A 10776-nucleotide genomic window follows, 5' to 3' on the forward strand; every position below is an offset into this window, starting at 1 on the left:
CCCAAAGCACTTTTACCCAAATGCGCGGGTATCAGCTGTGGCTGCACAAGGGAGGGACACTTTATTTTCTGACCCTCAGACACCCGTGTATCTTCAGGCACGGTGTGCAGTGTACAGTGTAAGGTGTACGGGATGGGCTCTGCGGTGTGGGGTGTGCGGTGTGGGCGTGTGAAGGGGACTGTCGCCACCTCCCGGGCATGAGCGCTGCAGCTGAGGACAGGAGGCATGTGCTCCTCCCTTCTGATCCAGAGGGGGTTGATGCCGGGAGAGGGATGAAGAGTACAGCTTTGTGGGTTTCATTTCATCTTCAAAGGGTGAAATTTTCTGGGAGAGGCTCTCACAGCTGCTGTGGGCACAGACTGAGAAAACATGTAGGTATCTTGTATATAGAGACTCAACTCCATGGTCTTAAATATCTGAGCTGCCCTAACAGGGAACAAGCCATGGAGAAAGTCACTGAGTACTGTGGGCTGGTGGCTCTGTGCTCAGACTGGCACCTTCAAGACTGCTGGTCAGAGTCATTGAGGGAGCCAGCGAGCCCTGAGCTGCTGCTACAGCACCTGTGAGAAAGGCTAAGGTCCAGCACCAGGCAGAGAGGCAGCCTCGAGGCAGGGAACTTAGCAATGCATCCTGGAAAGACATGGAATGAGGTGAGGAGATGCAACTCGGAGCCTATGCACAGCTGCAGAGCTGTAGGAATCTAATTAACTCAGGTCCCTCCTCCTGCTTAATGAGGAGTGCCCCTGAGCCGGTTCACCGACCTCCGGGCTGTTTTCTCCAGAGCCCTTGCAGAGCTTCACAGTGGCCAGAGCACCTCTCCTCTGCCAGAGGCTCTTGTGCCTTTCCTCATAATCCTTCCTCTGTGCGAGGAGTGGCAAAGAGGCTGGAAAAGCTTTCTTGGAGGGCTTCTGGGCACAGCTTGTGCTACCCAAAATCCTTGGAAGAGGAAACACATCATGATGCTGCAAAGACACCTCTGTCCCTCTCAGATGCGTGACACAGTAGAGCCCTACACGCTGCTTGCTGTCACACCTTTTAGTGATAGGCACCTGTTAAATGAAAATCTGAGGGCATTTTACCTTCCATAGCAGGGGGAATGACATGCTAGAGAGTGACCACAGGAGCCCTTGGCTCCTCATCTCTGCTGGAAAAAGCGCTTGGGATGCTGTACTTCTCTTCACAGAGGAAAGACCCTGCTGGGGCTCCTTGATGGCTATCCCTGCTGTGGGGATTTGCATTGAAGAGCAGGAAGGAGCAGAGGGTTTGTTCGGCATCACTGTGCCCTGACATCTGAGTCCCACTGAGGAGTGGCAGGTCCCTCCAGCCATGCTGGTGGCACAGCTGAGTGGCTGTAGCACTAGCTTGAAGACCCAGGCCTCAGGAGCTCACCTGCTGAAATAAGAGATGGGATTTAGCTTCCCTGTCCTTACAGTACATATTTCTTTACAGATGCATAGATTTCTGAGTCCCATTGAAATCCCTTAAAGTGATAGCCAGAAAAGTAATGCTTTGAATAGGAATGCATGAGCCACATGTTCTGCATGGACCTGAGGAAATCATTTCACCTTCTGGCACCTGAGTTCCATGGCATAAATAAGGAGGGTAAAGTTGTTAATGCCACAGGAGGCCTGCAAAAATGAAGGATTCTGTATCATTGCCTCCCCAGGAAAGCAAAATCGTACATAACAGTGATGTCAGTATTTTCTGAATGTCAGAGTTCGAATTGTTTTTGCAGTGTCCTTCAGGCAGCCTTGAACATTTTTGTGCACATGCCAGTGAATTGTACATGTGTAGGTGCCTGTCACTGCAATGCAGAACAAGACACAATATGAACTCATTGTAAAACCTACCATCCCAGTCCTTGGGCTCCCAGTACTTCAGTCTCTGTAATTACAGAATGACACAATGAAACGTGGAAGAACAGAAACCTGCAAATCAGACACGCAGAAGTCAATTCAGTCAGTCAGTTCTGCTGATGTGGGAAAACACGAGAGGAAGGCTGAGCCTCCAAACACAGGCATCAGCAGAACTCAGAGTATATGAAGAATTGCCTTAGACCTAACCCCACTTAGCTCACATTTCATGCACTGGGACGCTTTCCAAAATTATCTCACCCACTTTCTCCATCGCAAAGCCTATGCATGTTTGCTTCCCAGTCTGAAGTGAGAAAGATCCCAAGCCCTGAGTCTAATGCCCAGGTATGAACTCAGGCTGAGCTGGAAAAGAGCCTCCTCTCCAGATGTCAGTAGCTGTAGTCAATAACCAAAGCCCTTGTGATACCTGTATCAGAGCTAAGTATGTACTGCTATAAATAGTAAATGAGGGAAATGGAAAGAAATATGGGAAAAGCACTATTTTAGTCATTGAGGCAAGGGTTCTGTGAAAACTTAGTTTATGTTATGATCTGCAGGCATAGGGAGAAGTAAATGACCATCCTTCACCCTGAATATTACCTGACTTTTAAGTGCTTACAGTTTTAAGTCTATTAACACCGTGTTTAATGTGGGAGCTGTAGAGTGGGGGAAGGGGGCATGCAGCAGTGAAAGATTGGTAAAATATTGAAGTGAGTTGAAGGAAAAGACTGTCAGAAAACTGTAGGGAGTTATGATCTTATTACACTGCATTCATGAAGCTAGTGTTGAATATGGTGTATAAACCTGGTGGTTTATGTTTTTTTAAAATAAATAAAATTGGAAGATTAGAAAAGAGCCATGCAAATTATTTAAGAGCTGATAAATGCAACGTAATTCCATTTGTGTCATGATGTCAAGAAGAGGCTGAAGCCCACATGTACAGGGGACATTTCTGATAGCATAGTGAAAGCTTTTAATAAAAAAAGGAAAAGGAGATTGAACAAGTGAGGGTGGAAGGTGGAGATTTATGCAACAAGGGGAATGTAAACATGTCTCCACAATGGAAATTAAACATTGAAACAAACTTCATGGAAATGGGATAGATATCCAGTCCCTCTGTGTCCTTTAATGAAGCTGAGTATTTTCCTATGAGATGTGCTGTACCTGTAGCTTATGGTTAAAGTAACAGGTGAAAGTCTCCTGGTGTGCAGGTGTTATGTAGGTTCCCACCATGTTCCCACCAGTCTGTAAATCTGTGAGAATCTTATGTCTCCCATTTGTGGGCTGTATTATGTCCTGTTTCATGGGTGGGGGAACAGATAATGCAGATGTACCTTGCCTTATGGCCAGAGAGGGGCCAGAGTAAGAGCTGGAACTCATCAGCAAGCTCAGCCCCTGAATATGTGAGATGACTTTTCTCCCTCCAGACTTGCAGAAGGTGAAAGAATGTGGGCTAGAAATGCCCCCAAACTCCCTGAACCTCCAGTGTCTACAAAATTGCAGAGCCCCTTGATATTTCCTAAGATGTATCATAATCTCTGTACAGAGAGCTTCAGGCTGACACAGGGACATTGCTGACATGTCCTCATGGCACTCGCTATTGACTTTAACATGGAGGAGGCAAAGGGAAAAGTCGGTTTAGCTTTTTTGACTCCCAGAAATTAACCAGAGGAGTACTTGGAAATTAGAGTTAGTCCTTTTTCTGCCCAAAGGATTGGCTATCTCTGAAACAGGTGATATATGGCAGCACTGAACTGCAGTGCTTTCTCATCCTTACAAGGATATCACATAATATACCAGGAAAGATTAGCAGGGTATTGTCACTACTGTTGGTCTCTCTTTAGCTCCGTTGTTGTCATTACTGCCATTTCTCTCTTCCAAACCATCTCCACCCTCTGTGTGTATTTCATCCACTTAATATGTCCTCCCTGGCAATCACTACTGTCTGTCTGGAAAGAGTTTTTCTGTAATACATGTAATTCCAATCACGGGAACAAATGGATACCTAGGAGTATTGGTAAAGCTGTACCCTGTTCCAGTGTTGTTCTGGAAGTGAGCAGTCCTATGTAAGCTACATTATTTTCCCTAAAATAAGCCCCAAATTTGGCATATTATTTGGCAGATGTGGCACTTAAGGAAATAGTTTAGTGATGGACCTGGCAGTGTTAGGTTAATGGTTGGATTTGATGATCCTAAAGGTCTTTTCCAACTGAAGTGATTATATGATTCTATGAAAAGGGCAGTTAATATGAGATGAATAGCCACATTCCAGTCCTGCTGTCCTCCCTCTCCCTCTGAAATGAGGCCTCCTCTGCTTTGAATTGGGACAGCTTACGTGGACATCCTTCACATATTTGAGGAAGCTCTTCCATGCTCTTCCATCCATTTGCTTGTATGTGCACTAAGGTTGGAGGCCAGGACTGTAATTAAGGGAGGGAGTATTACTGCTGTATAACAAACATATCTGCACATGGCAAGGCCATTTCCTGCTGGGAGAAGCTGAGATCTAGCTCGACTCAGTGTCACTGGCTTTCCAGCCTCTAAAACCCAAATTCAATACTTCTCTGTCAGCAGCCACAACATTTTATAAACTGTAAAACCTCAGGCTTTCAAAATATTTGCATAGAGTTGACTTAACTGGGGCTCTCATATCCCCAGACTCCTTCGGAAATGCTCTGTGCCTTAGGGATCACTTGTTGCTGGAGTACTGAAAAGCTCCAAGGGCTGTTGGCTCTCGCCAGCAGCGATGAGGACTAAACGCAGGTCCTGCTTCACTTTCTAGTCTTACCAAGCCTGCAGGCTGGACTGGGACATGGAGAGGGCAGCAGCAAAGGAGGGATAATAGATGTAGCCCTTCAGGACAGGCATTTCCCTGGGCAGGGAGAGCAGTTCTGGTGGCCCACTGGGTGCCTGCCTACAGGCACAGCAGCAGGAGTCGGGCTGTCAGCAAATGAAGCTGACCAAGACCGAAACACTGAAGTAATATGAGTCAAAGATAAGAGAAAGGTTGATTATGACCTGCTTTTCTGAAACATGCAGGAACAGTGTGGGAGATTTTTCCATCAGTTTCAGAAGAAGATTTACAGCATGAGCCCATCTTTCCCTTTGAATGAGACATAAACTGCCTGAACTGAAATCCATTAATTTTTTTTTTCTTAGTATCTTATTCTTTTGTTTTAAATAGAGCTCTAGCCTTGCACTTTTGTATTGCTATTTTGTGTGAGTAGATGGGATAAGAAATTATCCCATGGCACATGGGTAGCAGCAATGTTTGTCAAAACATACATAGCAGCTGTGACTTCTCTGCAGTTTTTTCTTTCCTCTGGGCTGTAAGTCTAATACATAATTTTACCTGTAGCTGAGGAAATAATATATTTTTCTGCTTCATGAATATTTTCCCTCTTCTACCATGAGGGCTTTAGAAATGATGGAGTGATTTTACAGCAGGGCATTCCCTATTTCACAGGGTACAAATCAAAGTACATGTGGAGCTACCTGTCTGTCTAAATCACATACATTACAAGCACAACTGGTGAATTAATTCCACAGGTGTAAGAGAAACAGACAGAGCTTATACATTACTGCTCTGAGCAAACCCTTGTGAGCTCCTCAGCTTCTGCCTGAGCAAGGACCAGTGGGAGCAGTAAGTCTGTTACAAGGGGTTTGCCCAGCCCCCGTAACATTGCAAAGATTACCCATCTGAATTGCAACAGAGATGATTAAACCAGAAGCAACTCCAGAAAATAACACTCAACCAGCTTTGTGTTTGTCTGCCTGCTGGGCATTACCCTAGCATTTCTGGAGTCCGGGTGTGCCTGTGGCCTTGAGACCAGAGAGACAATTATATCAACAAGTTTCACTTGCTGGTCACTTTGTCTTGCCTAATTGCTCTAAGTTCAGATATTTCAAACTGCAGAAGTTTAAGTGTGCTCTGCAGATAAGAAAAAAAGCCAAGCTCAGACACCCCCAGTGTCCAGGCAAATGTAGTGAACAGGCTATGCTTGTCTGTTGATCCCACATCCTGATACAGATGATGGAGACAGGCAGGAAAACTCCAGCTCTGGAGTTAATGCTGTCCTGGAAGCAAAAGCTACATGAGACAGATGCTGGAGGGTATCTTCACACTACCTGACCACTGTCTCATCCTGCCCAGGAGCCTATCTGTTCCTCTTACTGGTTGCTGATGTGTTGGAGCATGGTCAGAAAGCACCCTAAATCCAAGTTATGAATGGCAGGCAACAGAGGCAGGGATCGGTGGCATTTCAGGATAGAAGCTTTTGGTATTGAAGACATGCAACTACGAGCACCTGTGGATTTGCTCGTCAAGCTAGGACAGGTGTCTCTCAGTGCCCACTTGCTAATGTGCTCGTAACTGCAGCCTCTGAACACACCAGAAGAAGAAAAGATCTGTACAGAGATGTCCTTGCAGTCCTGAGGAATGCCCTCTCTCCTAAAGGGTCTGTAAATCCCTGCTTAGGTATTAAAATGCCATCAGGTACACCACCAAAGCTTTTCACTTATCAGGCAGCCACATCTTCAATATATAAACTCACATCAAAAAGAAAGTACAAACTGCATATTCTGCCAAGCCCAAAGTCTCATCTGCTTGGCCTGAATTCACATAATTGTGTGGGGTTTGTTAGGAGAGATCTGACTGAGAGTGAAGCGTATGAATGGAGGTCACCAGCCCTCTTTTAAGAGGTGGTACTGATGAGTCCTTATTGAAAGAAAATAACCACATTTTTTACATGTTCCTATTGACAGCAGTTCTGCTGACAGTGTGCTGCATGAGGAGGAAGAAAAAGACATCTAACCCAGAAAACAACCTGAGCTATTGGAATAATGCCATTACTATGGACTACTTCAACAGGCATGCTGTTGAGTTACCGAGAGAGATCCAGTCACTGGAGACTTCAGAGGTACCTTGCTTGCAGAACTGGTGTCTAAAAACTGTAACTGAAGCCACGCTGGGAGGAGGGGAGAGGAAGTCATATTAATAAAGCCTTGAAATCCCTGTGCATATTTGGGGAACAGCTTTTTGAGAAGGACTCACTCCTACACATGTATAAGATGGGACAAATATGTCAGCAAAATTGGATTACCATCCTATTCCCAGCCACTGCGGATATGTTCCATATTGCTGTGTAGTGATGAGTGTTAACCACCTCTAGGTGAATTTGTTCCTGGGTTTCTCTTCCTTGTGAGCCCATGGCCAATGTCTAGCCATACCATGACTGCTTAAGGAAGGCCCTTTGGGCTGTGTGGTGACTGACAGTCAATCTATTGTGCACGTCCCACACGGCATCAGAGAAAGGGGGCTGGTGGGAGTTAATAACACAAATTTAATGTATTTATATCTCAGGAGCTGCCTATAACTTCTCAAATACCAGCTCAAGGAGTGAGTGTTCCCAGTATATAAGCAATCAGAGCATCAGTATGTGGGAGTGTGTAGTGGTGGTATATGCTCATTAGCCTTTACCAAAGAGATCTGACTGGTTCAGTGGGATTATTCACATATGGACAGATAATGCAACTGATAGAAATGTATTCCCTGGCCTTAGGGATAGAGAAGGATAATTCAGTTTAGTTCAAAGGTATTTAAAACAGTGGAGAGTTCCGGTTTATGCTAGAGTGATTTTCAGATCATCTAGCTGACTAACCCATCTGATTAAATTTAAAAAAAAAAAAAAAGGTTTAGATAGGAACCTCTGAGAGGTGATTAGACAAATGCTCACAGTCACTTCATTAACCCTCATTTGTTGGCAATCATGTTGCTTAGGCTAAGGCAGGACCTGATCTGTACTTAACCAGAATCAAATGATAGGCCTATTCACATACAGGATGGTCTCCAATAGCTGTCATCTGAGTTATTTAAACCTGATCAGAACACGACTGAACTGGGGCATGCTTGGGTGGCTTGGAACTGTATATGTGGCTTTCTGAGCTTAAAAAGAAGCTGAAAAAGCATCTTTGAGGAGTCAAGCGTAGCTGAGAGGCAGGAAACTTTCAATGAGTCACAAAAGTGAAAACCCAAGAAATGTGAAAGCTCAAGGTCTGCTAAGGGACTGGAAGTTTGGTGCATCTGACTTCTGGGTCCCCAGACTGAGGCAGAATCAGCCTGACTATCAGAGGAGCTCTTCACTAACAGCTCCTCCTGCCTGAAGAAGGGTAAAACCAGCTCACCAAACTTAGGTCTTCAGAGTCAGAGCCCACAAAATTCAAGCGCCTTTGAGGGATGGGGAGGATTGCCCTGTGTGCTAGTGGAGGGCCAGGGGTGTGAAGTACTCAATCTGCTTCTCTTTTTCCGCCAGGATCACCTCTCTGAGCCACGCTCCCCTGCCAACGGTGACTACCGCGACAGCGGGATGGTCCTCGTGAACCCTTTCTGTCAAGAAACTCTATTTGTGGGACATGAACAAGTCTCTGAAATATGACCCCACAGCTTCCCGCATATTGCAGTTTCATCTCTACTGTCTCCAAATTATAAATAAATATATATATTATAAATATAACCTTTGTGTAACCCTGAATTACAAGAAATGTTTTCAGCTTTTCTTTTCTTCCTCAGAATTGTCAGACCCTTTTTTATAAGTGTGGTAAAACTTTACAGAACAAACTGTGGCTTTATAAAATAAAGGTATTTCTAAGCAAAACACCTGTCCAATGGACTGTTTGCTTCACTGTCATTTACAAACTGCTGCTAAATATACTTGGTCTGGAAAAATACTGCGTAAGGCTGCTTTTGGTGCAGGCAGCATGTGTTGGGTACAGCATCCTGCATCCTACATGACATTGTTGAGCCTGAGCATAAGCATTCCTGCTCAGTGAGTGTCCCTCCTCCTACTGTAAAAGGACTTCAATCACTCATTTTCTTTATGCTGCCAAGTTAGAATACAAACCAGACAGGACCGGCGCAGTTGCCAGAAGCAGTCCATATGGCTCGTGTGCCAGTCTTCTATCCTTTGCATGCCTCCAGTACTCCCCGAGCACTGACTGCAATGAGCCCTTCATTGTTCCCCTTCCAGCTTGAGCTCCAAAACTCTTTTACAAGAGCACGGACAAGAATGACCCTTTTTTCCTGCATAAATATTTTAGTCACACTACATGTTGGACTCATAGTTGCTCCACTTCAGCCCAATAAGTCTGGAATTATTTCCTGCAGATCAAGCAGCCTCAAAAGAAGGTATATAGAGTGTTCCCTTCAAAGGAACAGAAAATTCCTTCAAATTTATCAGAAATCTTGAAATCTTGTGACTAGGGACTCCCACCAATTGAATTCTATGGCTTTGACCACATTTCCACTTCCCCACTGTTTTATTTACCTTGTCTGCTCAGACTGTTTGTGCCACTGAATCGAGTTTCCTCGTACCTTCTTCTCTCTGAGACATTCCTTCCCCCCTTAAGAAGGAAAGACACGGTGTTTCAGAGCAAAATGGCATTTCTGTCCTACCCAGTTAAGTGCTAGATTGCAGGTTCTAGTAGTGTTGGAGGAATAGTAAGGGTGAATGAAGCTTAAATGATGGATTAAAAATAGGTTATTACAAGGTGAGGCTAATATGGAACATGGAATGACCTTGCCCAAATCGATGCTCTCTCTTTGAGTAACCCAGAACTGTTACCGTGGGACCAATTTTCAGTTTTGCCTCTCAAATTGCTTTTTGATATCATTCAGCAAGTGAAATGATCCCCATCCTCTGAAGTCTCATCCTCCTCCTCTCCACCTCTGGCCATCCGTGCTGGTAGATTATTTCCTACCTTCACTCCTTACTTCATCAGGATCAGGCTGTGAGGCAACTGGGAGTTTACCCCCTGCTGCTCAGGTTTATCGCTTGGTTGCATGAAAGGGAAGTTCGAGCAGGGCAGGGTTAGTGTAGCATCATTAACCATATGCCTTGTTCCAGGTGAGCCACAGCTGATACCAGAAAAGGGAATTCTAGCAGTGGCACATCTGGTCCAGCTGTTCCCACCTGCAGAGAGTGTCTCAGTGGCTGCTGTTAGTCAGAGCAACATGACAACTTTACTAAATGATGGTTGGAATCAGACCAAGACATGGGTCAGGGGGCCATAGAGGCATACTTGTCCCCCCCTTTCTCCCTGTTCCACATATGCACTTCAGCTGTGCTGAAGCACAAACCTGAATGTGGACTATAGGCTTCCTAAAATCAGAAAACTGTAGTGTTATAGGGGCTCTCCTGGATATTCGATTTTCTGCTCAGCATCAGAGAGTTACATAGTGCTTCCCTATGAGGTGACTGGGGTAGGCAGGAAGACATGGCTGTGTACAGACATGGATAGGCACTTTGGGAATATATCTTTTCACCATGGGATAAACACTATGCAATATGATGTCTGTGATCCTCATGATCAATTAGTAAATGGCCTCCTAGAACTCACTAGTTGATAGGACAGCAGAAGCTTCCTGACTGTCTTTTCAAGAGCAAAAACAATCCCACAAGGATCTTAATTTCTTTTTCAAGAGGTAGGTAGAAACAGAGAACAAGTTTACAGAGACCTAAATTCAAATTTGGGAAAAAAAGTCCGTATTCTTACATTTGTTTTCTGTACATGGTATTACTTTTACAAGGCAGATTTTCTAATTTGATACAGAGCACATAAACTGAAAATAATGTGGAAGAAATACTGGAGGACTCTTCTCATTTAGCCAGTGAAGTTTGCTTGGTAATCGAAAGGAAGAATACCTAAACTAGCCAAAAGTATGTGCAAAGCTGAGAGATGCTGTGCTATTCCCAGTCTTCACACAACCTGGAAATGGTGACCTGACTGTAGACAGTCTTGCCATTCTCAAACAAGTGAAACAAACTCAGCCACCAACCCAGCGAGCCAGGATTAGGCACCAGTGGAAGACAGGAATTTCTGATTGTATCCCGTCTCGCCAAAGATTCACCGCTGCCCCTGTAAAAAC

General features: G+C 44.7%; 1 protein-coding gene across 4 annotated transcripts in view; it reads left to right on the plus strand.

Moving 5' to 3' along the window:
* The window catches only part of TMEM108 (transmembrane protein 108), a 162565-nt gene extending 154059 nt beyond the window's left edge, over positions 1 to 8506 (plus strand). For all 4 annotated transcript variants that reach the window (XM_027748587.2, XM_039381564.1, XM_039381565.1 and 1 more), the window contains 2 exons: positions 6618 to 6772; positions 8165 to 8506. In XM_027748587.2, the coding sequence (XP_027604388.1) occupies positions 6618 to 6772; positions 8165 to 8287 (278 nt within the window). In that variant the 3' untranslated portion in view covers positions 8288 to 8506. The remainder of the gene's footprint in view (positions 1 to 6617; positions 6773 to 8164) is intronic.
* The last annotated feature ends 2270 nt before the right edge of the window (positions 8507 to 10776 follow it).

This window comes from Pipra filicauda, unplaced genomic scaffold (assembly GCF_003945595.2).
Source record: "Pipra filicauda isolate LSUMZ 115617 unplaced genomic scaffold, ASM394559v2 scaffold231_size1239837_pilon, whole genome shotgun sequence".
NCBI lineage: Eukaryota > Metazoa > Chordata > Aves > Passeriformes > Pipridae > Pipra > Pipra filicauda.